The sequence below is a fragment of the Hyperolius riggenbachi genome, chromosome 8 (assembly GCF_040937935.1).
Source record: "Hyperolius riggenbachi isolate aHypRig1 chromosome 8, aHypRig1.pri, whole genome shotgun sequence".
Lineage (NCBI taxonomy): Eukaryota > Metazoa > Chordata > Amphibia > Anura > Hyperoliidae > Hyperolius > Hyperolius riggenbachi.
This window is the reverse complement of record NC_090653.1, coordinates 155,298,265-155,326,239: the sequence shown is the minus strand read 5'-3', so window position 1 is coordinate 155,326,239 and position 27,975 is coordinate 155,298,265. Positions and strand designations below refer to the sequence as shown.

Here is a 27,975-nt window from a genome sequence, read left to right as displayed (position 1 = left end):
GAGATCCCGTTCAAAGAACGGGATCTCTTGGAGGGCTTCCCCCGTCGCCATGGCGACGGGCGGGATGACGTCACCGACGTCATCGACGCCGTGACGTCAAAGGGGACTCCGATCCACCCCACGGCGCTGCCTGGCACTGATTGGCCAGGCAGCGCACGGGGTCTGGGGGGGGGGGGCGGCTGCGGCGCGACGGGTAGCGGCGGATCGGCGGGTAGCGGCGACGATCGGACACTGCACGCAGCTAGCAAAGTGCTAGCTGCGTGCAGGAAAAAAAAATTATGCAAATCGGCCCAGCGGGGCCTGAGCGGTGCCTCCTGGCGGCTTACCCCGAGCTCAGCTCGGGCTTACCGCCAGGAGGGTTAATTTAGTTTACTCGGTTCAGGTCTACTTTAAAGGTACACTTAAGTCAAACAAAAAAAATGAGTTTTACTCACCTAGGGCTTCCAATAGCCCCCTGCAGCTGTCCGGTGCTCTCGCCGTCTCCCTCTGATCCTCCTGGCCCCGCCGGCAGCCACTTCCTGTTTCGGTGACAGGAGCTGACAGGCTGGGGACGCAAGTGATTCTTCGCATTCCCAGACACATTAGCACCCTCTATGCTGCTATATGGTATATGATATATGCTATAGCAGCATAGATGGCGCTATTGTGGCCAGGAAAGCGAAGAATCACTCGCGTCCCCAGCCTGTCAGCTCCTGTCACCGAAACAGGAAGTGGCTGCCGGCGGGGCCAGGAGGTTTGGAGGGAGACGGCGAGGGCACCGCACAGCTGCAAGGGGCTATTGGAAGCCCCAGGTGAGTAAAACTCATTTTTTTTGTTTGACTTAAGTGTCCCTTTAAGCACAGGCTATCAGTTTAACTAAACAACAGTGAATTAACCCTATAGTTATTAAGTAAGGGCTCATTCACAATATGCGAGTTGCAGTGAGTTTTGATGTACTGCACATAGGCCTAGTGCACACCAAAAAACGCTAGCAGATCCGCAAAATGCAAGCAGATTTTGAAACGCTTTTTCTTATTTTTCTGTAGCGTTTCAGCTAGCGTTTTGCGGTTTTGTGGTGTAGTAGATTTCATGTATTGTTACAGTTAAGCTGTTACTGAACAGCTACTGTAACAAAAAACGCCTGGCAAACCGCTCTGAAGTGCCGTTTTTCAGAGCGGTTTGCGTTTTTCCTATACTTAACATTGAGGCAGAAACGCATCCGCAATCCAAAATCTGCAGCAGCCCGGGAGTATGCGTTTCTGCAAAACGCCTCCCGCTCTGGTGTGCACCAGCCCATTCAAATACATTACCCAAGCGGATCCGCACCCGCAAGCGGATCGCAAACCGCAGCCGAAACGCTCTGGTGTGCACTAGGCCATAGTGTGCGTTTTACTTGGTAACATGAAAGGCCATAGACTTTCATTTTATCATTCACTACAACAGTGCATTGCTGTGCAGTGCATTTCAACTCAATGGGAGTGATTAAAACTCATAGAAATGCATGGAAATGCAGAACTCACAAACCAAATCATTAGTTTTTATTCATGCATTATAATGCATATCAACTCATGAACTAGTGTGAGTGAGCCCTAAGCATGCATTGTAAACATTGTCTCCCAATCCCATCCCACCCAAGACCCAGAATACAACATAAAACAGTACCATTAAAGCGGAATATAACCCTGCATTTCAACTTTGCTCTAAAACATTATTTACAGCATATTATATGCAACCAGCATTTTTTTTTTACTAGACCAGCATTGGAAGGGTTAAACACAGAGGTTTAAAGTTCCGTGGAGAGATATGCAGAAGTTCAGATAGATACATTTTAACTAAATAGAATGTAACAAGTGATTAATGTTACACACTCTTTGGCTGTCCTCCAAGCTCCTTCTCAGTCAGAGAGAGTGAGTCACATTCAACACTTAGATACATTTATGTAAACAAAATGTATCTATGTAAGCTTCGGATGGGTCTGCAGAAATCTCCAGGAAATTTAAAGCTCTGTGTAACCCTTCCAAAGCTGGTCTAGTAAAAAAAAAAAATGCTGGTTGTATATAATATACTGTAAATAATGTTTTAGAGCAAAGTTGAAATGCAGGGTTATATTCCGCTTTAATAACAAAAACATCACATAGCATGCAGCCTTTAGGTCCTCTCTTTCATAACAATAAACACTATTGATCTCCTCTCCCATACTGATTTCCCATTGTAGTTGCATCCTCCATAGTGCCCTTTGTTATAGTCACATTTATTAAAGTGCCCCTGGTATTGGTCATCTATTATACTACCCTATTATAGTGTCCTCTGTTTTATTGCTTCTCCATTATAGTGTTATCTATTTTGGAGTGTGCCTCTATAGGGTCCTCTGTATAGTGCTCCCTGTTACAGTGCTCTTCATTATAGTACTCCTGTTATAATATTCTCAGCTAAAGTTTCCCTCCATTACTCTTCTGCCAGTCACAGTGCCTTCTGTTATAATATACCCATACAGTGCCCTGTGTTACAATGCTCCCCCCCATTCATTTCGTATAATGCTCTCCCTTATAATGCCCTGGTATAATTCCCTTTTAGTGTGCTCTGTAAGGGCCCTTTTCCACTAGCAAGTCCGATCACAAGCGCAAATCACCTGCACTTGCGATCAAGCAAACTGTTTTTTTCACTATCAGTGTTTAGCTTACAGTTGTAATGAGCATAGCGCGATTGCGACAAGAATTGTGTCGGCTAGCGATCATGATTTGGCAAAAAAACGAAACGCGAACGAAGCGTGGAAGTGGAAAATGAGAAGTGCGATTTACATGTTATCGTGATGATCTAACGATAACCAGCGAAACGGCTGCGATCCTCTTTTTGAATCGGATCGCAGCCAGTGGAAAAGGGCCCTTATATTGCTTTAATTTATAGTGCCATGTTATAGTGGTACTGTGAAAATGCTCCCTCTTACAATGTTTCCCCTTAATGATTTTTCCCTTTATATTTTTCCCAGTTAGTGTTCCCCTTTATAGTGCCTCCTGTTATCGTGCCCTCAGTTTTCTCTATTATGGTCTCCCAGTTATAGTGCCCTATGCTATAGTGCCCTTGGGAAGTGTCCCAAACTCACCTTTGCAATTGTCACTTCCTACTACAACCCTGACCTTCCCACATCTCTTCTTCTTACAACATGGCCATGATGACAGAGTTGAGAAGCAGAACAGACCATTCAGAAATGCTTGGAACATCATGGATGTTAATGCTGGAACAGTTAAAAATGGCGCACAGATAAAAATGGCACCGCATTAATTTACATTATAAAACAATCTTTATTGTTTTATAAGTTAAAAAATGGCGCGCCATTTTTCATCCTGCATCATTTTTAACTGGACCCTGGTGATGCACACCTGTGAACAGAAATAGAGAGGTAAATATGCTTACTAGTAAGCTCCAATTCATGTTCTGCAGTGTAGAGGAAGGAGACTCAAAGGGCCATATTCTTTTGATGAACTCGCCAGTGCTAAGCACTGGCGAGTTCTTAACTTAGGCGATGGGGGCATCACCTAATCTTATAAAACTTTAGACCCTCCCAGGTGGAAAAGAACTCGCTTGGGCGATATAATCGCCCAGCGAGTTCTTAACACGTTATCCACTTACCCTTATCATGCCTCCGGGAAGCGATACTTCCCGGCAGACATGAGCGTTAGCTTAGACCTGCAAAAAGCAGGTCTAAACCGGCTAACGCACGTCGCCGCTGCAGCATCTGGGGGTCTCCTTTAATGAAACCCCCAGAGCTCCCCATCGGGTCGCCACACACTCTAGAAGCCCCCCATGTAGCTGCACCGGCACCCCTGTTGGCATACATACCGCCGCAGATCACCCGACGCCTCTCGCCGCAAAATCCGTCGTGTAATTACAGTGTATCTGACACTGTAATTACTGTGCGCATAGAAGGAGCCCGGGCAAAGCATCTTTGAATCTGCAGCCTGGGCTCCCCATTGGTCCGCTGTGTGAGCCATTTTATTGGTTCAGACAGTGGACCAATGGGGAGCCCAGGCTGCAGATTCAAAGATGCTTTGCCCGGGCTCCTTCTATGCGCACAGTAATTACAGTGTCAGATACACTTTAATTACATGACGGATTTTGCGGCGAGAGGCGTCGGGTGATCTGCGGCGGTATGTATGCCAACAGGGGTGCCGGTGCAGCTACATGGGGGGCTTCTAGAGTGTGCGGCGACCCAACGGGGAGCTCTGGGGGTCTCCTTATTAAAGGAGACCCCCAGATGCTGCGGCAGAAGATGTCGGCGATGTTCGGTGGGCGAGTGCACATGTGTGGGGAGTGAGGCCGTGGTGCTGATGGACAGCACCACAGCGTAAACCTCACTCCCCATTGCCCGGTAATAGGGAGCAGCGCTCAGGATTTCGCCTGAGTAATGCTCCTTAACGGTCGGCCATCGTGCGAAGGATATGGGCAATAGGATTTGCCGGTAATCCTCGCACGATGGCAAGGTGATAAGTAGCTCGCATCTGCAAGCTACTTATCACCTTGAATAGGATATGGCCCAAAGTGCCCCAATTACTGAACGGGGCACATGTCCCAAAATCAGATAGCTTAACCACCCCATTGCATTATCTGATTTATTGCTTATCTCTGACCTTAACATTTGAAATGATGCCTAATATTAGTATTTGGCCCGGATCTATCATTAACCCTCACATTACCTGTGTAACGATTGTGGAATCGTATTCGCGGTCAGCGCACCAGACGTGCGCTGACGCGGCGGATTTCCTCCACAAGCGTATATTTGAGGACACCCAGGCTAGGTGCTATGCACCCGCAGAGGGCAATTCCCTCCGGCAGATGGCGCTGGGGAGTGCAGGCGAACACAGTCGCTGCACAGCCACAGATGCCAGACGGGAATTGTACAGATCCAGGACAAGGTGCGATCAGGCAGGGCTGGATAGCCCACAAGAAACAGAGCAAAGGGACAGAACCAATGTGTGTCCACCAAACTAGTCGCCAACCAGCGACGGTGAACACACAACGGCGGAAACGAAGTGGGAATGCAATCGCAAGAATGGCGATTGCCGACAGAGACACAAGACTGAGCAAAACAGGGCACGAGGGTAGCAAAGGCACAGCAAATAATACAATGAGGAGATACGGAAAACAACAAGCGCTAGCTAACCGCGAACACCGCACTCATTCGCAACAGTGCACGCGGTTATGCGCGGTCTCCACGTGATAAGCACAATAGAGACAAGCACGCCTAACTAACCATTAACAGACAAACATGAAACAGAGGACGCGAGCGCTTGCTTAACGGTTACCTCACCGAGCCTCCAGCAAGCGTAGCAGACAAGACAGACACACGAAAACAGGGACAAGCGAGAGATAGGATCCACAGCACTAGCGAGAAGCGAGTGCAATCCAGGTACAGGGTAGCAGAACAGAAGGATCCCCAGCGCTAGCGAAAAGTGGCTAGCGCGATCCCAGAAGACAGAACAGAAGGATCCCCAGCGATAGCGAAAAGTAGCTAGCGCGATCCCAGGAGACAGAACAGAAGAGATAGCTGGTAGCAACCGCTGCACCAGCTATACTCCAAGAACAGAGATCAGAACCATTTCCTGTCGACCACCGTTGGGACAGGACAATGGCAACAGAACATACAAAACAGATAATACAACCTGACTGGGCTAGAAGGGGAGCCTAAAGCAACCCCCAGGAATTAACTATACTAGATAGCAACGGCTGACACTCCAGCAGTGTCCATCAGGAACAGACCATGGAAGGGAAATGACCAGCCAAGCCTTCTGGGAAACATAAAGCTCTTATAGTGCCAGTCATCAAAGAAGGCAGGTAGGGGATTTGCATAACGTATGGGACGTAGGCAGGGACCAGAGCTATGCAGAAGGCGGGGGAGCAGCGAGACTGACACTTACAGAGGTAAACAGCCAGCTGCAACACGCTGTGTGTCGACAGCTCGGCTGATTATTTATGGGGCATAGCAGAGCGAAGGGGGAACTTAGGGGGGATTGGGATAGCAACAGAGGCTGGGCAGTATATGCAGACCCAGCCTCTGTGTGCTGTTAGCATTGTTAGAACTCACCTCGGGTTCTCTTTAAAGGACACCCAAGGCGAAATGTGAGCTAATGAAATAAACGATTGTATCTATCTTTCTTCTAAAAATTACTTTAAGATATTCCACCGTTTTATTTGTTTAAATCTACTTTTTAAGTTTTAACTGTTTTATTGTTTTTGCTCAGTGACACGTTCATTGAAGTATGCCAGAGTTAAAATCTATGAACTATTGACCCTTTTATCTCTTTACTGCTCTCAGAAGCCATTTTCTGCTTGGAAAGTGTTTCATAGTTGGAATTTCTTATCAGTGAGGGTCACACTGTAGTCAGGACTGAGTCAGCCACTTACATACCTGATCTTTAACTCCTTCAGGCAGAGAAAGAAAAAAAGGAACACAGCATAGTTATGTGTGCTAGGCACTGTACATACCCATGTCTATCTCATCATGTCACATGTCACCTCGGGTATTCTTTAATCCACTAGTTTTGCCCCTTAGGAGGATCTAAAAGGAAAATGAAAGTCTGTATAGAAACTTTTAGGTGCTCACACTAACTTTGCATTAGCAGTTTACAGTTGTTATCTCAGCACATTTGCCTTCCATTATCACTATGCTGTTATTATTAATTGTTATTTTACATTTATATACTGCTGACATTTTCAGTGCATTGCAGAGTACATACCCATGTCATTAACTGTTCCTCAGAGGAGCTCACAATGTCATTTAATATTCTTTAACCACTTCCCAACTGAGGGGTTTTACCCCCTGACCACCAGAGCAATTTTCACCTTTCAGCGCTCCTTCCATTCATTCGTCTATAACTTTATCATTACTTATCGCAATGAAATGAACTATATCTTGTTTTTTTCGCCACCAATTAGGCTTTCTTTAGGTGGGACATTATGCCAAGAATAATTTTATTCTAAATGTGTTTTAATGGGAAAATAGGAAAAAATGTGGGAAAAATTTATTATTTTTCAGTTTTCGGCCTTTATAGATTTAAATAATGCATGCTACTGTAATTAAAACCCATTAAATGTATATGCCTATTTATCCCGGTTATAAAACCGTTTAAATTATGTCCCTATCACAATGTTTGCCGCCAATATTTTAATTGGAAATAAAGGTGCATTTTTTTCAGTTTTGCCTCCATCCCTAATTACAAGCCCATAGTTTATAAAGTAACAGTGTTATACCCTCGACATAAATATTTAAAAAGTTCAGTCCCTAAGGTAACTATTTATGTTGTTTTTTTTAATTGTAAATTTTTTATTTTTTTTTAATTACAAAAAAAAAAAATTGGGGAGTGTGGGAGGTAAGGAGTTAATTTTTTGTGTAAAACTAGTTTATTTGTGTGTAAAAAATGGTTAGGGTGTAGTTTTACTATTTGGCCACAAGATGGCAACAGTAGCTTTTTGTTTCATGCGACCTGCAAGCGTCCTTCCGGACGCTTGCAGGAAGTAGAAAGAGGCTGGGACTTTGTCATTGCTCACAATGATCGCGCTGCTCAGCTGAGCGGCAGCGGATCATTGCTGGGCTTAGATCAACGAACGGGAATAGATTTTCCCGTTCGTTGATCTCTGGGCGAGCGGGCGGCGGCGTGTTTACTAGCGGCGGGCGGCGTGTTTACGAGCGGGAGCGTGGACAGCGGCGGGAGTGCGCAAAGTACGGATTTCTCCGTCCCTGGGGGTAAAAGGATGGAAAAAGGGACGGAGAAATCCGTACGGGCGGGGGTAAAGTGGTTAAAATACTTTATTTTGGATTTGAGCCTCTCTTAAGATTGTGATGCTGTATGTGAGCTCAGTAGAGAGATTTGTTTAGCTGTATGTTGCCAGTGACATGATAAAAAGTGAGTGAATCTCTCATGTGGCAACACAGATGGTAGCAATATCAGTTTTAGTCCCATACAGAAATAATGTATAACCTATCAGGCTTTTTTGTCACCCTTGCTTTTGTTGGGAAAAAAACAGTCACTTTATATAACTAGTGAGCTTGTGGAACACTAACCTTCACTTGCTGTTGTGTAAGTTTTTCATGGTGATGATACTCCATATCCGGGACACTTCCAGTGCAGACAGAAGAAAGACAGATAAACAGTCACCCAGCAGAGCTTATTGCTGCTCATACCACATGTTCAGTGCTTGGCTTATCTTCCTCCAGTGCTGGTCACAGTTATTGCCAGGGGACCCTTGTTATGCATACTGATAGAGCCTTCAGATCTCTTTTGAACTGTCTGTCTGCATACTGTGTACAAAATGAATTTCATACACAGTAACTGAATCAGTGCCATCTGTGAAATGGGTATTTACGCTCCAAGCGGAGGATATTTCTTGCTTTTTATGGAAAAAAATAGAATACAAAATAGAGCATTTCTTCAGATGAGCTAGTTGCCTGAAATATGATTTGAAGATGGCACTGGATTTAAGTTTCTCTGGTGCTCAATATAGATGGCTTTTCTGTTAGGTGGGCCAGTGCTGAGACTGACAGCTTGTCACAGTGCTGTATTTATAAGGTCCTGTATACACCACCTAACAATTGTAGTATGCATCAGGTGTCAACAACCAGACTCATGTACAAATAGTCAGATGAGTACCAAGACCTAGCTGTCTTTGCCTTTGGTGAAAATGCATACGTATTCTTATGTGTTTTTTTTCCACAAAGGTACATTAAATAACTACAGTTAGACAATGATTGGTTTTTATATGGGGGATTTGAATGAGCACATATATTGAAATGCCGACAAGATGTTTTGGAGGTTGAGGTGATAGCTTATGGTAAAATACAGAGCATGGTTACATTTAGCAAAGTGATTGTATAATTTGGGCAAATTGTTAAATATTGTCCAAGTGGTTTAAAAAAATTGGTCCAGTATTCTTTACCTCACTACCATTTATTATTATTATTGATTTATATATCACCAACATATTCCATGGTGCTGTAGCAAGAAACAAACATGGGGTACTTAATACAGACAATGGTATACACCAAACATAGACACTGGTACATAATATAAAATTGGTAATTACAGTGACAAAGTAACAGGATGAATCAAATGTATAACAAATTTCGAGACACCAAATGAATAACACATTCCACGACACAAAAGGGTGCGAGTTTACAATCTAAAGGAATGGAGGGGAAGGGGTGGGTACTATACAATATGAATGACTAGAGGCAGTGTGTTTTTAGGTTATCTAATAGAAGGCCAGAGGTTGAAAGGGGATGGCTTAAGTTAGAGTGTATGCTTATTGGAAAAAGGTGAGTTTTGAGGGAGCATTTAAATATTTCAAAGGTTGAGATGGATTTGTTGTGGAAGGGGATTCCAGAGGAGGGGTGAGGCCTGTGAAAAATCCTGTATACGTAAATGCGAGAAGGTGATTCTAGAGGACAACAAAATAAGGTCATGTGCAGATCTGAGATTGTGGATAGGTTAAAAAGGAACTTCAGCCTAAATAAACATACTGTCATTAAGTTACATTAGTTATGTTAATTAAAATAGATAGGTAATATAATCTCTTACCCACCTTGTTTTAAAAGAACAGGCAAATGTTTGATTTCATGAGGGCAGCCATCTTTTTGGTTGAAGGGAGGTGACAGGGAGCATGAGACACAGTTCCAACTGATCACCACTCCCAGTTGCTAGGCAACATGAATAACAACATAGGAAATCACATCATGGTTTGCACTGCATCAGGGAAAAAAAGCCTGGGCAGTTTTCTTTGATAGGGTGGAGCTTAAGCTTTTGTGCAGCTAAAAATAAGGCTTATGTAAGAAAAACAAAGTTCTGATGCTGTGAAACTGTTACAGAAACACCAAGCCTTTTAAGTGCTGCTGAGTAGATTTTTAGTCTGGAGGTTCACTTTAACCTATTTTAGTTCCTGGACGTAGAAACTACGTCCAGGAACCATGCGCACTCCCGCGGCCGATCGTGCACCTGCATGCGCGCTCCCGGCCCGTGGTTCGTTAGCCAGGCAATCAGTGAATCGGGCTATGGTGCCTGATCACTGATTCCTCTCCCCCGCTGAAAAAGCAACAGCTTCTCTCGGAAGCTGCGCCTTTTCTGGCTGTTACCTCCCCCAATGCGTCTAACATACGCTTAGAGTGACGTCATGTAAACAAACTCATGGCCGCCATCTTGTGGCCAAAAAGTAATACTACAACTAAAAGTAAAAAAAATGAAAATCAACACACATTTACATTATAAAACCTATTGTTTACATCCCACCCTCCCAAAACTACCCAAATAAAATGTTTAATATAAAAAAAACCATTACAATAATAAAAAAAACATGTAAATATTTACCTAAGGGTCTAAACTTTTTAAATATCAATATTTCTATATTTTTTTTATTTTAAACTTGTAAATAGTGATAGATGCAAAATGGAAAAAATGCACCTTTATTTCCAAATAAAATATTGTCGCCATACATTGTGATAGGGACATAATTTTAACGGTGTAATAACCGGGACATATGGGCAAATACAATACGTGAGTTTTAATTATGGAGGCATGTATTATTTTAAAACTATAATGGCTTAAAACTGAGAAATAATGGATTTTTTCCGTTTTTTCTTATTCTTCCTGTTAAAATGCATTTACAGTAAAGTGGCTCTTAGCAAAATGTACCCCCCCCCCCCAAAGAAAGCCTAATTGGTGGCGGAAAAAACAAGATATAGATCAGTTCATTGTGATAAGTAGTGATAAAGTTATAGGCTAATGAATGGGAGGTGAACATTTCTCACGACGGAACGTGAATGGGTTAAGGTTAAGAGTTTGAAATGGATCATCTCATTATTGCAAGCCAAGGAAGAGCTTGACAAAGAGGAGCAGCAGAGCGTGAGTGAGAAGAAAGATGTATGAGTCGAGCAGCCGAGTTCAGTAGAGATTGGGTGGGTGCCAGTGTGATAGTTGGTAGTCCACAAAATGGCATATTACAGAAGTCTAAACAAGGTATTGTAAAATCATGTATTAACATTTCAGTTTGTTTTATTTTGCTGCCTGAAAGAGTTAATTTTTAAAATGGAAGTAACAGCTTCTGTCTTGTTGGTACCTTGTCGGAAGTATACTAAACAAGCAAATTAGAGCTATAAAAGTGTTCCTGGCAGAATAAAACTTCTGAGGGCGGGGAGAGATAAAGTACATGAACTATTAATCTTTTTCTAACTGTGGAACACTTAATAGGCTGCCACTGATTAGAGTTCGTAAAACATTCAACTTACTTAAATACTGTAAATGTTTGAATATAAACGGAAACCCTGTGATATTTAAAGTCAATTTTAAGAGAAGCCGCAATTGTTCTAAGTTACACATCCCTTCTTCACTTCCTGTAAGCGTACAGGACGCCCTAAAAAAAAATTACTGAGGCCATCTTTTGGCCAAATAGTAAAATCACATCTACATACATTTTTTTTAATAAACATAATCACGTTATCACACTTAAATTTATAATTAACTAATTACTTGCCTCACTCTCCTAAAAACACCCCAATAAAACTTTAAATTAAAAAATAACAATAAAAAAATAAACAAAATATAAATAATTACCTTAGGTTCTAAACTTTTTTAATATGCATGTGAAAAGGGTATATTGCTATTACTTTTTTAAATTATGAGCTGCTTGTAAATAGTGATGGACGCAAAACTGAAAAATGCACCTTTATTTCCAAATAAAATATTGGCGTCATACATTGTGATAGGGAAATAATTAAAATGGTGTAATAACAGGGACAAATGGGCAAATAAAAAATGTGGGTTTTAATTATGGTAGCACGTATTATTTTAAAACTATAATGGCTAAAACCTGAGAAATAATGATTTTTTTCCCATTTTTTCTTAATATTCCTCTTAAAATGCATTTAGTATAAAATAATTCTTAGCAAAATGTACCACCCAAAGAAATCCTAAGGGTGGCAGAAAAAACAAGATAATTTCGTTGTGATAAGTAATGGTAAAGTTATTGGCAAATGAATGGGAGGTGAATGTTGCTTGGATGCATAAGGTGAAAAAACACTGAAGGCTGAAGTGGTTAAAGACAGACATACAGTATATATAAACAGAAAATAACAGTAGTCGGCTACTGAGTGCACTTTCTGAGCTATAATTAATTACTGTGTGTGCGAGGCCTTAGGGCATTGGATTAACTATAATTCATATTTTAGATGCAGTAAATGTATGGAATTGGGCTATTCTTTAATGTATAAAACATGGGTTCCAGTAGTTTCTAGTGAAGGTGCTGGCAGTGAGGCACTGACTAGGACTGATCATCTTGCAATCAATTAAACATGGATCTATGGTACAGTAATATCAAGCTATGAAGTTGGAAGCTTTCAGTGATTACAAATGTTTATAAATAAGAAATCATTTATTTCATAAATTGAAACCTTTGATCTAGGTGTGGGTTGATCAGCCTTTTTATACAGAGGTGAAGTTTGTGAGTCAGCACTCACTCGTGAGGGCCAGTCAAGTATGCTACACTATACCAGCACCTAACCTAACGTTCTGTTCATGGGACAAGTAAGTAAAAGTAGGCCCAGGTTAGGTGCTGGTATAGTAACGCAGAATCTGTATCTACAGCTGTCAGAAGGTATACAGGATACAGGAAGCTTACTACTGGGAGGCAGAAATTAGGTCTTATGTTTGAACTACAGTAAATAAGAAACAAGTCACTGCCAAACAAATCATTCATCATTAGTGATAATCGTAATCTACTAATTATGATTACGTGAAATGTTGCATAAATTTTCGCAATTACGCCTATATGTAATTACAAATTGTTAATTCAATTGACTTTGTATATGCATTCGTAATTACACATGAATTTACACGTAATTTACGTGTAATTTTGTACCGACTTTGGCGTTGAATAGCAAATCTCCCATACATGCTATTACCAAAATTGCTACACATGTTAAAGAGTATAGTGTGTACAAGTCACACAAATAATTTTTCAAAAAGACCTTATAGCTTTTGAGAAAATCGATTTTAAAAATGCAAAGAAAAATGTTTTTTAAACTCTGAAGAATTACAGTTTAAAAAAACTATTCTTTGTATTTTGTATTTTGTAGGCACCCGCTGTCACTGACCTTCATCTGACTCCTGGGTCTTTCCGCACACTATTTAAAAAGAGGAGAACCTGCACTGTAGCAGGTAATGTTCCTTCTCTGCTGCTTTCCCCATACATGTAGAATTGAATACATGTGAGATGAAAGCTGGACATACATACATGGTCTGGGTACCATTAAGGAAAACTCTGCTGGCACACACTGAATCATTTCTGCTTAGCCAAACAGATGCAAAGTCAGCTTACATAAGTTTCCAGCACTGTTTACTTTGGGAGGAACCAGCAATGAATGAAGATGGTTTGCTACCCTCCCAGGGTGTATTTTTTTGCAGAGAGAACAGTCACCTGGCAGCCCCTTAATGGCCAAAAGCATCTGGGGCAGGAGGCTGTCATCTATTATCTATATAAAGTCTTAGAAATGCCTATCTTTTTAATTTGATCTCTGCACGGTGTGGTGGTCTAATTGCTCTTGAGAAACGATGTTACCAGGCATGGATTAATAAGTGATGTGACCATCTCTCCTTAATCTGCTTGCCATTACTTTGAGAATTTATCAGCATATTATGTCCTTTACTGCCTTGACTTTGATGTACAATGCCAGCTTTACATGTGTAGCTTCCTCATTGCTATGCATGCTCCTTAATACAGTAGACTGATTTATAGAGACACAATTAATTGAAGAAAAACCTTGATTTGTTTTAACTTATCTCTCTTTCCCAAAGGTGTTGAAGGATGCAGGATGCCAATACCCCGCGCTCATCAAGCAGCCAGCAGATCACTCCCGGAGGCCCAGAGATAAGGAGGAAATGCACTGTTCAAGGTGAAACGTCTTATATATAATTTATGTTTCATTTCATATGTACTTTATATTGCATACAATTTCCTGTTAATCAATTCCTTCAAGGGGAACTCCAGTCAAATCGCACAAATCACCGGTAAACATATATATTAAATGCTGAGCACTTGTCATTTAGTTTTATCTAGGGACCTCAGGAAGTATCTGTTTTGAAAGTCTTGAATCAGTTATTAGCTGCTGAGTTGATTTGGACTGCATGCAAGCGTGAAATGGGTCTTCACAGAACAATGGATACTGTATACTGCAGGTCCACTTTACCCACATGTAATTTGAGGAGAAGCTTTTGGCATTGTTACAAATTGGTGATTTGATGACGTAAGTAAAAATCTAGCTTTTGCAGGACGTCAGTTTTGCTTTAGTATTTGTTTAATACAGTATTCAAATAGATATCACAATTTTCTAGGTTTATTCAAGTGCACCTGATGTGCAGATAAAGATCATGAATCATTAGCATGTCTATAACACATCAAAATGTTTCAAGTACCTAAATGCATGTAACAAGGACAAGGCTCACTGGTCCTGACGAAGCGCCACGCCCCTTTGATGTAAAACGGTCATTGACCCCCACTGCTTTGTACCTCTCTCCTACATGAAATGGTGCTGTAACCTGCTGTAATCTGCTGACTTTTAATGGATGAAAAATAAAAAGTAAGTTTTAAGCTGAACGTGCGCTTTCACTTTTCCTTGGCTTTGTATGCAACATACTTATTTGAAAGCTGCACTTCGCTGTGACTAAGTGAACACCTCCAGTGCACCATCTTCTTTCTCTTTTAGTACCTAAATGCATGTAAATGGCATATGCATTTTTAAGGTGCCCATTAGTGGTATACTCTCCCAAATGATTGACCCTCTCCCAAATGATTGACCCGCTGATCCCAACGTTAGGATCGTTCGTGCATGCCAATGGAGGGTAAAATGATAAGCAATCCAATCAGACTAAAATAATTGTTCTGAAATTTGGACCGATGGAACGTTCGCTAAAACGATTGTTTGTTGTTGACCAGCACAATTAACAGTATCCGATCGATAGTGCATCTGATCATTCAGGAGATTATACCATTAATGGGGACCTTAAAGCAAACCTGAACTGAAAATAAATGTATGAGATAATTAATTGTATGTGTAGTAGTAATAGAATATATAACCTCCTTGTCTTATATGCCTATTTTCAATTTAAGGGGTTACATTTTAACTCTGCACAACAGCAATGTAAAGGTGGCCATACACTCGTTAGATTAGCAGCAGATAGATCATCAGATAGATTTCTGATTAATCTGATGTGTTTAGGAACATTTTTTACTATGAACAGATTTGAAAATCGATCTGATGGCATTTTTTTGCCATCAGATGTGCATTGGGGCCAATGCAAATTGATAAGCGATCTCTGCAGATCGATTTAGATTTTTCACCCTGGCCGATTGATTGAAATCGATCGAAATCGGCCGCAAATCGATAGAATCGGCAAACGATTTGCAATTGATCGATCGATTTTGATCGATCGATCGGCCGTTAATCGGCTGAGTGTATGGGCCCCTTTAGTGTGATGTAACATTTGGTTCATTCAGCAGCCAACAAAAACAAATAAACAACATTTAAATGTTTTAGCTCTTTTTGTTATCAGCAGTGTTTGCACATTTAAATAGACCTAATTTGATTCCGTTTACTCTTCAGGAGAGCAGCATTGGACTTAAGGTAGCCATACACTGGTCGATTTGCCATCAGATTCAACCAACAGATAGATCTCTCTATGATCGAATCTGATCAGAGAGGGATCGTATGGTTACCTTTACTGCAAACAGATTGTGAACTGATTTCAGCCTGGTTCCCGTTCTATGGTGGTGGTGGTGCCGCCGCTCCCCGCCCGCCCGCATACATTACCGCATACATTACCTGCTCCGCTGGCGCAACTGCCCCCGGTCACCGCTGCTCCGTCTCCGCTCTGGTCTGGTCTCCGGCATGCTTCACTTCTTCCTGTCCGGCAGGAAGTTTAAACAGTAGAGCGCCCTCTACTGTTTAAACTTCCTGGCAGGCAGGAGGAAGTTACATAGTTACATAGTTATTATGGTTGAAAAAAGACATACGTCCATCGAGTTCAACCAGTACAAAGTACAACTCCAGCCTGCTCCCTCACATATCCCTGTTGATCCAGAGGAAGGCGAAAAAACCCTTACAAGGCATGGTCCAATTAGCCCCAGAAGGGAAAAATTCCTTCCCGACTCCAGATGGCAATCAGATAAAAATCCCTGGATCAACATCATTAGGCATTACCTAGTAATTCTAGCCATGGATGTCTTTCAACGCAAGGAAAGCATCTAAGCCCCCTTTAAATGCAGGTATAGAGTTTGCCATAACGACTTCCTGTGGCAATGCATTCCACATCTTAATCACTCTTACTGTAAAGTGAAGCATGCCGGGCCCGGAGACCAGACCAGAGCGGAGACGGAGCAGCGGTGACCAGGGGCAGTCGCGCCGGCGGAGCAGGTAATGTATTGCAGCTCTATTGCGTCGGTCGTCGGGCACTCGAACGCCGCTAGCGACACGCTCCCTACCCGCGGGCGATCGACGGTAATTTTCCGCACTGAGCAATCGACGGGATCGGACGAAATAGATCGAAATTCAGCGTGTAGCGGGAACGATGTGACAGCAGATTCGATCCCAGTGATCGAATCTGCTGTCAATCGGCGGGGAATCGGCCTAGTGTATGGCCAGCTTTACTGTTTGTCTGCCTCATTTACATATAGCTAACACTCGTCTTTACAGAATCACTCCGACCAAGAATTTTACTTTAGCCCAATCGGTAGCTGATACCCACTTTTACATGAGAAATCTATTCCTTTTCACAAACAGACCATCAGGGGGCTCTGTATGACTGATATTGTGGTGAAACCCCTCCCACAAGAAACTCTGAGTATGTACTCCTGTGAACCTTGCTGCATTGTGGGAAATAGCTGTTTACAGCTGTTTCCAACTGCCAAAAAAGCATGCAGCAGCTACATCACCTGCCAACAGTAAAAATGTCACCATGTAATAAATGTCAGAATGTAAATCAGTGGTTTAAAAGTTTTTACAATGGGCAAACACTAACTAAATCATTTATACATAATTATTGTAAAAATGAAACACTTTTTTATTACATTATTTTCACTGGAGTTCCTCTTTAACTACTTCAATGCAAAAAATAAAAAGTGAACACAGGCAAGCTCTACAGCCTTGTACACGCTGTCGATCTCTCAGGTGACAGTGTGAGGCTGACCTCTGTACAGATGCATTGCTAGCCTAGAAGCTAGTGATGCATCTGTTGCTATGGAGCAGGGAAAAAGGACGACGTGTTGCACACAATGAAGCAGCTTCCGGCTGTGTAGTAAGTAGGAGCTTGCTGGATTACCGTCCAAGGCAGGCTTTATTGGCCGACCCAGCCAAGTTAAATCCAGCATGTGTACATAGCTTAAGTAGTCTTAGTACTATATGTACCTATATTTATCCAAGCATGTCACATGTCGGTTCAGGTACACTTTCACGTGTTATGTTAGGAATGGATCCTGCAAAAACACACAAAAAATTGTGATGGAACATTTACCATGATTGAGTAAAGTGCCAATACACTATAAGGCCTCTAGACTTTGCCCTTGTTAGAGGTCTTTAAACTTGGCTCTAAGCACTGTCTGGTAACTTTTATTTGGCCTGAGGAAGTGGGCGCAGTCGCACATTATGTGTTGCCAGTGCACATTAAAAGTCATTAATCATAAGATGGTGTCTTCATTTAAAGAGGAACTGTAACATAAAAAGATCCCCTGGGGGGTACTCACCTCGGGTGGGGGAAGCCTCCGGATCCTAATGAGGCTTCCCACGCCGTCCTCCATCCGTCAGGGGTCTCGCTGCAGCCCTCCGTGGAGTCCGGGCAGCGGTGACGTCATTATTTACCTTCCTGGCTCCTGCGCAGGCGCTCTGACGGCTGTCGGCTCCGAACTACACGGAAATACCCGATCGCCGTCGGGTCCGCTCTACTGCGCAGGCGCAAGTTTCCTGCGCCTGCGCAGTAGAGCGGACCCGAATGAGATCGGGTATTTCCGTGTAGTTCGGAATGGAAAGCCGCCACAGCGCCCCCGCTGGAGCCAGCAAAGGTAAATATTGAAATGACAGTCGGCACAGTCGCCGGCTGTTCGGAGGGCTGCGGAGAGACCCCCGTGGGACAGAGGACGGCGTGGGAAGCCTCATTAGGATCCGGAGGCTTCCCCCACCCGAGGTGAGTACCCCCCAGGGGATCTTTTGAATGTTACAGAGTCTCTTTAAGGTAAGCCACCAACTTTATTTCTTTTTAACTGGATTTTAACTTTGTTTTATCATACCCTGGGGGCCTCTTTTCCCCTTGTATTTTCACTTCAGATTCCCTTTAATGAAAACCTGAACTGAAAATTAAAAATCAAAATAAGCATACACAAGTCATACTTACCTTCCATGTAGTCTACTCCTCAGTGTCTTTCTCCTCTCCGGCGTCCTATTTGTTCACTGTGATCAAGGGAATTTTCCGTCCTCCATTTTGAAAATGGCCATTACCCATAACAGCTTTCTGGTCAGCACACAGTTAAACTGTAACATCGCCCACTTGAGCCATAGGGAAACATGGACATTACCTGGTACATCAGTTTTCCTCTCAGCTATAACTGACAGCAACTGATATTTTACTGACAGCAACTGATATATTTCAGATCTGACAAAATATTGTCAGAACTGGAAGGGATTATTGTCAGAAGAAAATGGTGAGCTTCTGAGAGGAACTGATGGCAAGGTAACTATGCAATGTTCATTTGAAGTTACCTCATGTGTTTATTTTAAATATTTTTACTCAGTACAGGTTCTCTTTAAGCATGAGCTCATTACCCTTACACACAAAACAAGGCAGGCGTTGCCTCATTTCATTCAACTTAAATTACATTTTTAATTGAACTATTAACAAAGGTTATTTACATGTTATTTGTATCTAGAGACTTATTGATATTATGCATTTATGTAGTGCAGTAATTGTCTGCAGTACTTAACAGAGTACATTGAATTATTCATATCACTTACTGTCCTTCAAATGATCTTACTATCTCATTTACCTAACATAGTCAAGGGTCAGTTTGAGGGAAATCCACTCCCAGAAATGCAGGCACAACATACAAACTCCATGCATATAGTGTCTTGTCATTTATACACTGTACTTCATAAACTTGCCATGCATAGGTTGATTATGCTCCGATATGCTAAGATGATCAATCTCTTATCTGATTGGCATTTGATCGGATATTAACTTTTCTGGCGTTCAATTTCCCCTGGATTTCTGTGCAAAAGGTGATTCAATTAATTTTCATAACCTTTTTTTCCTGTAACTTGCCAAACTGTGTCAAGCAAGGGTCTAGTATACAGTGCAGGAGAGTATTGACGTGTATGCATGTCAATACTGTTCACAGCATGTTTTGTATTGACGTGTATAACCATCAATACCGCTAGGGAGGTTCACCATTAGGATAATCAATTTCAGTAGATTTCAGCAGAAATCTTTAAAGTATCCCTCAAACCATAATTGTTGCACTGCTCAATGCAGTGCAACACTATGGACCATCAGTCTCCCTCTGGTTGTGCCCTGCTTCCCAGTAAACTTCCCAAAATTAATAAAAACTTAATCGATTGGTTATGCTGGAGTAATACATAAGCCACCTTATCCTCTTGTTTTTAACTGGTTTTAACTCAGTTTTACCATACCCTGGGTGCCTCTTTCCCCTTACTACACAGGATAGTCTGGGGACATCTAGTGACCAAATCGCCCAGGAATTGATTAGAACAAATCTGTTTGTATGGCCAGCTTTATTCAGTAATATTTCAAAGCAGCAAAGTAAAAGTGAAGCATGTATATAAACCAATGTGATTAGTTAGCCATCAAAGTATTAATGATTTGCTATTATTATACATTTACATTATCTTAAAACCATTTAAGGTTATTTCCCCTTAAAAACCAGAGCAATTTTCACTCATCACGCTCCTCCCAAGCATTCAACAATAAGTTTATCGCTACTTATCACACCAAAATGATCTACATATATTAGGTTTTTTTGCCACTAATTAGGTTTTCTTTCGGTGGTACTTATTGCTAAAATGTATTGCTATGTTCCTAGTACAACATATGGTGACAATATTTTATTTGGAAATAAAGGCGTATGTTTCCATTTTTATGTTTAACGGGGGATTTTTTTTTCAATTTTATTTTAACCATTTTCCCTATCCCAGGACGAGTAACCATGCCCCTGCAGAATGCCACAACTCTGTGCAGGGGCATAGGTATTACGTCCCTCCTGCCGAGTCCCCCCAACCCCCCCCCCCCCTTGCTCGGTACCGCCGCTCATTACCGTTGATCGCCCGCAGCTAGATCAATGAATGGGTAAACAAATCCCATTCATTGATCTAAGTTCTCCTGTGAATGGCTGCAGGCATCTATTCAGACGGCTCTGACATTTATGAATCCCGTGCACGTAGTGCTTCCGTTTCCGTACTAACAGTACAGAGCTGAAGTCACCACTGTGGACATCTTGTGGCCAAATTGCCGCTGCTCACCCTAAGCGTGTGCGATCCCACTACCGCAACAGACTCGCACACGCTTAGGGTGAGCAGCGGCGAGGAGAGGCATGTGTGGCATCACCGGTATTCCGTGCGCGCGGCGCAATCTGTACACACTGAGACGAGCCTGCCAGCCTGGCCACCTAAACGGGGGAGAGCCCGTCATAAATTACTCTATGCGCTGATTTTACTGCAACACGTGAGTGCAATTGCTTTTTATCAATAAACAGTTTTTAGCAGTATTACGCTATGTGGGGCTTTGTTCTCACTGAGGTTTTGAGTAAGAAGGCTGCCTCTGTATGAAGCGCTTTGGCTGTGATCTGTGACCCAATACATTGCTGAAGAGGTGGGGGACGACCCGGGAACGGTCCCAAGGCGCATATAGACCATTGGTTGGTCTAGGAGAGCGGTGAGTGGAGCACAAAGGGTGTTGGTGGAGGCTTGCTATACCATCCTTATAGGAGAAACAGCATCCTGAGTGCTGCCAGCCTTATGGAGAAGAATAACCTCATATATAATTGATTTTAGGACTTTAGGGCATGTGTACATGGACTTTTTATTATTTTGTATGTATAGGAATTATGAATATTTTCTAATACAATTCATTGAGTGCATATGTAAATATAGGGGGAGTGATCTCTAGGTGAATGGCACCTTAATCACTGAAAAATCCTATGTCATCTCAGTACTTTGCAGTACACCGTGAGCGCCACCTCTTTGACCTATATATTCTAAGCATAAGAGGAGGCGAACAGGTGTGTTTGTTCTCTGTCTCGTTCTTGCCTTGGTGTTTTTTATCTGTGAGCGCCTACCTCTTGTGGATGTTTTTTCTTATTATGCCCATTAAAACTGCATTAGAATAAAATAATACTTAGCAAAAAGAACACCCCAAAGAAAGCTTAATCAGTGGTGAAAAAAACAAGATATAGATTGTTTCATTGTGATAAGTAGTAATGAAGTTATAGGTGAATGAATGGTAGGAGCCCTGATGGGTGAAAATTGCTCTGGTTTTTTAAGAGGAAAAACCCTTTGAGGTGAAAAGGTTAATATATGTAGGTGTATTTTTATTTTTTGCCAACTAGATGTCTTCAAACTTTCCTGTGTATTAAGGGGAATGAGGTGCCCAAGGTATGGTAAAACGGAGTTAAAACCAGTTAAAAAATAGAGGATGAGGTGGCTTACCTCAAATGAAGACACAATCATATGATTAATAACTTTTCCCGTGGAACTGTGCCCACTTACTCAGGCCAAATAGAAGTGCCTAGAAAGTGCTACTATGGCAACTAAATTTGGCTCTCAGCACTGTCTATGCACTTTTATTTGGCCTGAGGAAGTTGACACAGTTTCATGAAGCTCGTTTCCAGTGCACATTAAAAGTCATTAATCGTATGACTATGTCTTCATTTGAGGTAAGCCACCTCATTCTCTTCTTTTTAACTGGTATTAACTCCATTTTACCATACCCTGGGCTCCTCTTTCCCCTTGTGCCATTCACCCTTCTTTGGAGAGGTATACCGCCTGGGCTTTATGTGGCTTAGCCACCTTAGCCAAGTCCATCCGGTTGTTTTTACATGAAGAGTGCTACCTTACCCTGCTTGTTTGGACACCTAAATGGAGTCAGGTTAATAGATCTCCACCTGCCTACAGGGGTTGGTTGCCCTTCTGCAACCTTCCTTTGTGAGTACACACTTTGTTTTTTGCATTCCTTTCTTGTCATGACTTACTGCACCATCAGGGCTCCCATTGTCTCTGTGTTTGTTTTTCGCTCAAAGGGGTCGTTTGACCACCCCCATACTTGCATATCCTGAGTGCTGAACAGTACCCAGGAAGTAGTGTAAAACTGTTTTTCCTTTTACTTTGTAAATGACCAGAGGCATTTCATTATTGCCGGTGCTCATTCACTACTTCACTACAGGCACTTTGTTTGGCTTTGGGAACATATGTTTCCATTCACTGTTCATTACTCTGCTGTGGGGGGTTACAAGCACATGCACTCACCTCTGCAAACAGTCAGATACGTGTATCTACGCCCCTGGTGCTGAAGTGAAGTCTACAGGGGCGCAGACACAATACACAGTGGTGCGGTACTAGTTAACGTCTTCCACATTTAAAACATTGCATTATTAACATCACTAATTGTCCCTTGACAGGGCTCACAATCTAATGTCTCGCTCATAGTGCAAGCCTAATTTACCTACCAGTCCATCTTTTGTTGTGGAAGTAAACTGGTGTGTACTTCGGAAGTCAACACAAAGGGAAGAAAAGCATAGAAACACCATGCAGACAGTGTTGCCTGATCGGGTCTCAAACCTAGAATTGTATTTCTGTAAGCCAAGACTACTTAGCACCAGATACAGCTCTTTTCTGTTAGGGCTTCTGTCCATGCACAGTGTGCTGAATTAAAGCTATTAGCATTTATTGCTACCACTTGTAGCTTTTCATTATGGTTCACCTGATTTTATACCCTGTCACACTGTGATATTCAGAAAATATTTACAATTACAAAGATGCTTTGTATCTCTGTGTGTTTTTTTTATTCACATCATATTAACTGTGTCATTGAGAATTAAACTCCTTAGTGCTCAGTGACATAAATCCTGACCCTTTCTACTGTAGGCATCCAGGAATAAAAATCACCCTCATAAAGCCGTCATCATTTGTCTCCTCTGACATTATTTCAGTATGCCTGATTAATTTGAAATGATCTAGATAATGACGACACAAGTCTCATTTATGAAATTACCTTTAACTCGTTTTGTTTCAAATAGGTGCTTCCTTAGAAAATTTACCGCCGCAGTCAAGCATGGTAGAGTAGATCATTGGAGCGAGTTAAGGGCAGAGAGGTGGGCTGCAGGAAATACATCATTATACTGACTAATGCACAAATAGATGGCTTGTCACTGCACCCAAATGAGACATTTCTTCTTTAATATACTTCTGCATTTTAGCTGTACACATTTAGACAATTCCACTTAATTTCCATCATTAGGTTACTAAGCTATACTTGTGACAGATAATTTAACTTTACACTTAAAACTGTTTATTTGTTGGTCTTTCTCTGGAATTAAGTGTCCAGATGAAAATGTTAATTAACCTTTAAACTTGCTTTTGAACAGGACATATTGTTGGCCAAATGACTGCTAAACAGTTCAACAACATGGTACGGGAGCGGTCAGTAATGGCCAAGGTTGTGTTGTAAAAACATTAATGTAATTCACATTTTTAAAAAGTTTAAACCTACCTGAACTAATATGATGAGATGCACAAGGTTGGAGGGGTGTCGCAGCACCCTAAGACAAAAGGGTACAGGAGACAAAAACGGGAGCCCAATGGTGCAGTATGTTAAGATATAAAAGACAGAAATCAAAATACTACTCACAAAAGTGGGTTGCGAGGGACAACCAACCACAGGAAGCAGGTGGAGACAACAAACCGACTCCACTCGGACCTGATTGTGGTCGCTCTCCTTGTGAAAAAATGACAGTAACCCTCTGTGGAAAAAAACACAGGTGTTCTGTCTCAACCTCTACAACGGGGGGACATTGGGGGGTAACTAAAGCACAGTTAAAGGGAAAGAGAACCCCTGGTATATATAAAATAGATTAAAACCAGTTTAAATTTAAAAATAGTTGCCTGTGCTAAATAAAATTGTTTGTTCATACAAGAATTTTATTATTGATGTAAGCTCACCTCACTAAAGCCTATTTAGAACTTACCTGTATTCACTTTTTATTTATTTTTTATTGCTAGAGTTAATACGTTTTATTATACAAATGAGGCAGTCAGAATGCCGTTAAATGCAGCCGTAATTCTGTGCAGTGAGTGCTAAAATGTTCAAAAGAGAATTACTTATTTTTGTTGGGAGCTAAATGAACCATATTCTACTTGTCTATCTTACACTCAGACTTAAATTCAACTCCTTAAATTTAAAATGAGATAATGAGGCACCAGTAAAGTTCTACATACTATTGCCACCATGCATACAATAAAGTATCTGTTGATAATTCAGCCCAGGTTTGCTTTTTAACAGTGACATCCCAATGCCAACAATGGGTATTACCAGAAACCTGTTTCATGTGCATAATTTTGGCCATACTTTGGCCGTACAAGTTAATGATTAGCTGTATCTTCAAGCAGAGTTCCAAGAATAGCAAATCTCTGTGAAAATGTATAGAGTATCAATCCTCAATGAGCCTTTGTAGAATACCAAATCTCATTGAACCTCTATAGCAGGAGTCTCAAACTCGCGGCCCGCGGGCCATTTGCGGCCCTCGATACAATATTTTGTGGCCCTCGCCAGCAAAAGCTTCCTTATAGTTCGCTTCAGTGCTCTCAAGTAATCCGCCGCATCCCCGCCGCTAAACGAGGGCTGCAGAGCCCCCAAATCCATGGGGGGGGCAATCCGCCGGCATTTCCTGGAAGGGGCAGAGCTTTCAGCTTCAGCTCTGCCCCTCCTGACGTCAATCGCCGCACGGATCGCCGCCTCTCCCCGCCCCTCTCTGTGAAGGAAGAGTGAGAGGGGCGGGCAGAGGCGGCGATGCGCCACGATTGTGAAATTCCTTATGTGGCCCAGCCTCATCCTGACTTTGCCTCCTGCGGCCCCCCAGGTAAATTGAGTTTGAGACCCCTGCTCTATAGAGTACCAAATTTCAGTGAGCCTATGTAGAATACCAGATCTCAGTGCATCTATGTATAGTTTCAAATCTCTGTGAATATGTCACAGTTTGCACAGACTGGTAAGAAGATGACCACATTTGCAGTAATGTAAAGAAGGCCAGATAACAGATTGTAGTAAAGTAATACAGTAATTGTTTCTTTAAAGTTAGTGTACTGTTTACAAGTGAGAACACTAAGGGCCTGAGCCCACTTACACAGTTGTGTCCGCTTTTCAGTTACACATCAGTGTTAGAGATGCTGAGAAGCAGACACAACTGCATCAGTGGGCTCAGGCCCTAAAAGCATGAACGGAAAAACAAAACCTAGCAAGCCCCAGCAAGCAACAACAATCCTATCTGACTAACTAAAAAATAAACAGCAAACACAAATATAAACAGCAAATGTACAGAGATGTGTGATACAATAGTCAGCAGTCAAATAGCAAGGCCATAAGGCAAAAGTAAGGTCAGAACCAGATAAAACTGATAAACATATCAGAACAGATACAGGAAGGTGCCTGGCTCTTCTACTGACCACATATGCTATTGCTCCGTTGTTATTGCCTGATAAAGCGGGATTAAACCTGTGAAACGCGTTGCATATTTGGAGTTTATAAATAAAATATATTGACTGTCTTTACTACAGTCATTGTGTGTCTACTTGGAGGAGGTAAGTTCACCACTGCCTCCTCTATTTACCAAGAATTTGGTTTTTAAGCTCATTTAGCTTCCTTTTATCCTTTTGGCGCCTCTGTTCTCCTGCATAATATTGAGTTCACCCTGGGTGGAAGGTTGTACCCCCTTTTTCTCATCTACAGAGAGCGACTTCTTATTCCTAAGTGGGGCCTTGAAAATCTCCCCACGTGCCTTTACAGTGGTTGCCTAATGGTAACCCTGGTTTGTGAGTATTAATATTTACTCTATCTAGTAACCATTTACTAGTACATATTACACTATTGGGGCTCTTGGTGTTCCTTGTTTTTACCCTGTTTTAGATACAGGAAAAGGGTTGTTCAGAATCTAGCAGCACTTGGAGCAAGCTACAATAAATATTCTGGAAATGGCTGATTGTCGAACAGGACCTTAAATAGGCAGGTCCCACCTGCTGAATCATTAATCCTAGGCTTAATGAGAACAGCTGGGGGATGACAAGTCCAAAAGCTGGAGAGGGCAACTTGCTGGTGGACAGCGGAAGTCCACCGCAGTCCATAAGAATACTGCCACCAGCAGGTTATACGTGGCAATGTTCATGACAGAACATTTGTAGTGTACTATTTAATTATCAGTGAACTCCTGTAGGGTACCAAATCTCAGTGAACCTTTGTAGAGTACCATATCTCAGTAAATCGATGCAGAGATCCAAATCCCAGTGAAAGTCAGTAGTGATCCAAATCTCAGTGAACCTTTGTAGACTAACAAATCTCAGTGAACCTTTGTAGACTAACAAATCTCAGTGAATCACTGCCGAGGTCCAAATCTCAGTGAACCTTTGTAGACTAACAAATCTCAGTGAACTTTTTTAGACTAACAAATCTCGGTGAATCACTGCCGAGGTCCAAATCTCAGTGAGCCTCAGTAGTGATCCACATCTCAGTGAACCTTTGTAGACTAACAAATCTCGGTGAACCTTTGTAGAGTACCAAATCTCAGTAAATCACTGCCGAGGTCCAAATGTCAGTGAACCTCAGTAGTGATCCACATCTCAGTGAACCTTTGTAGACTAACAAATCTCAGTGAATCCCCACAGAGGTCTCAGTGCAGTTGTGTAAATAGAGTAAAAACACCGTAGGTGCAGGGTAAACTGTGTTTTCACACTGACACCAAAAACAGAGATTATGGAGAATATGTCTGTAGCGATCGGTGTCAACACACAGAGAGAATCTGATTATTGGCGATCTGCAGTATCACCAAGAATACAGATCTATACCTGATTATGGATGATCTGCAGAATCACCAATAATACAGATATAGTACTAACCTCTGGATACCTATATATATATATATCGTGAGTGTTTGGTGTAACAGTATAACTTTGAGTGAACCACCTGACGAGCAGGTGATCCTAGGCAGTACAGAAGACACTGCTATAGAGAGTACAGAAACCTTCCTGCAGCCTGAGATTCTCCAAGGGGTGGAGTCAGGCTGAAGGTAGGAAGGAGTAGAAAGTGAGTGACACCTGAAGGTGGATGTCACTGACTGATCTGGAGACTATCTCTTTAGTGGAGAGAGATAGTTCTCGAGGTCGGGCATGCCAGGTCGGCAACACACGGACAGACAAAGTACAAAGACAGAAGGCTGATTCGGTATCCAAGGCAGGCAGGGTTTGGCAACGGAATATCAGATATGCGTGGTACCGAATCAGAAAGCAGAGGGATAGTCAGGAAAGCAACAGGTCATAACAAATATCAAACAATGCCTAGTCTTGGGTGTGAGGTCCGTGGTCTCTACACCCTGGAACTAGTCTGATGTATAACAGAGTGATACCACAACTTCCCTAGTCTTGGGTGTAAGCTCCGTGGTCTCTACACCCTGGAACTAGTCTGAAGTATAACAGAATAATAACACAAGTTCCCTAGTCTTGGGTGTGAGGTCCGTGGTCTCTACACCCTGGAACTAGTCTGAAGTATAACAGAATAATAACACAAGTTCCCTATTCTTGGGTGTGAGGTCCGTGGTCTCTACACCCTGGAACTAGTCTGAAGTATAACAGAATAATAACACAAGTAATCTGGCTCAGTGTGAATTCCCAGGTCCTCCTGGTTCAAACACACTGTTGGATCTGAC

At 42.0% G+C, this 27,975-nt stretch overlaps 1 protein-coding gene across 6 annotated transcripts in view; it reads left to right on the top strand.

Annotated features, from left to right (window-relative positions):
* The window catches only part of NEXMIF (neurite extension and migration factor), a 596,318-nt gene that overhangs the window by 475,420 nt on the left and 92,923 nt on the right, over positions 1-27,975 (top strand). For all 6 annotated transcript variants that reach the window (XM_068247579.1, XM_068247580.1, XM_068247581.1 and 3 more), the window contains one exon: positions 13,812-13,909. In XM_068247579.1, coding sequence (XP_068103680.1) covers positions 13,896-13,909 — 14 coding nt within the window. In that variant the 5' untranslated portion in view covers positions 13,812-13,895. The remainder of the gene's footprint in view (positions 1-13,811; positions 13,910-27,975) is intronic.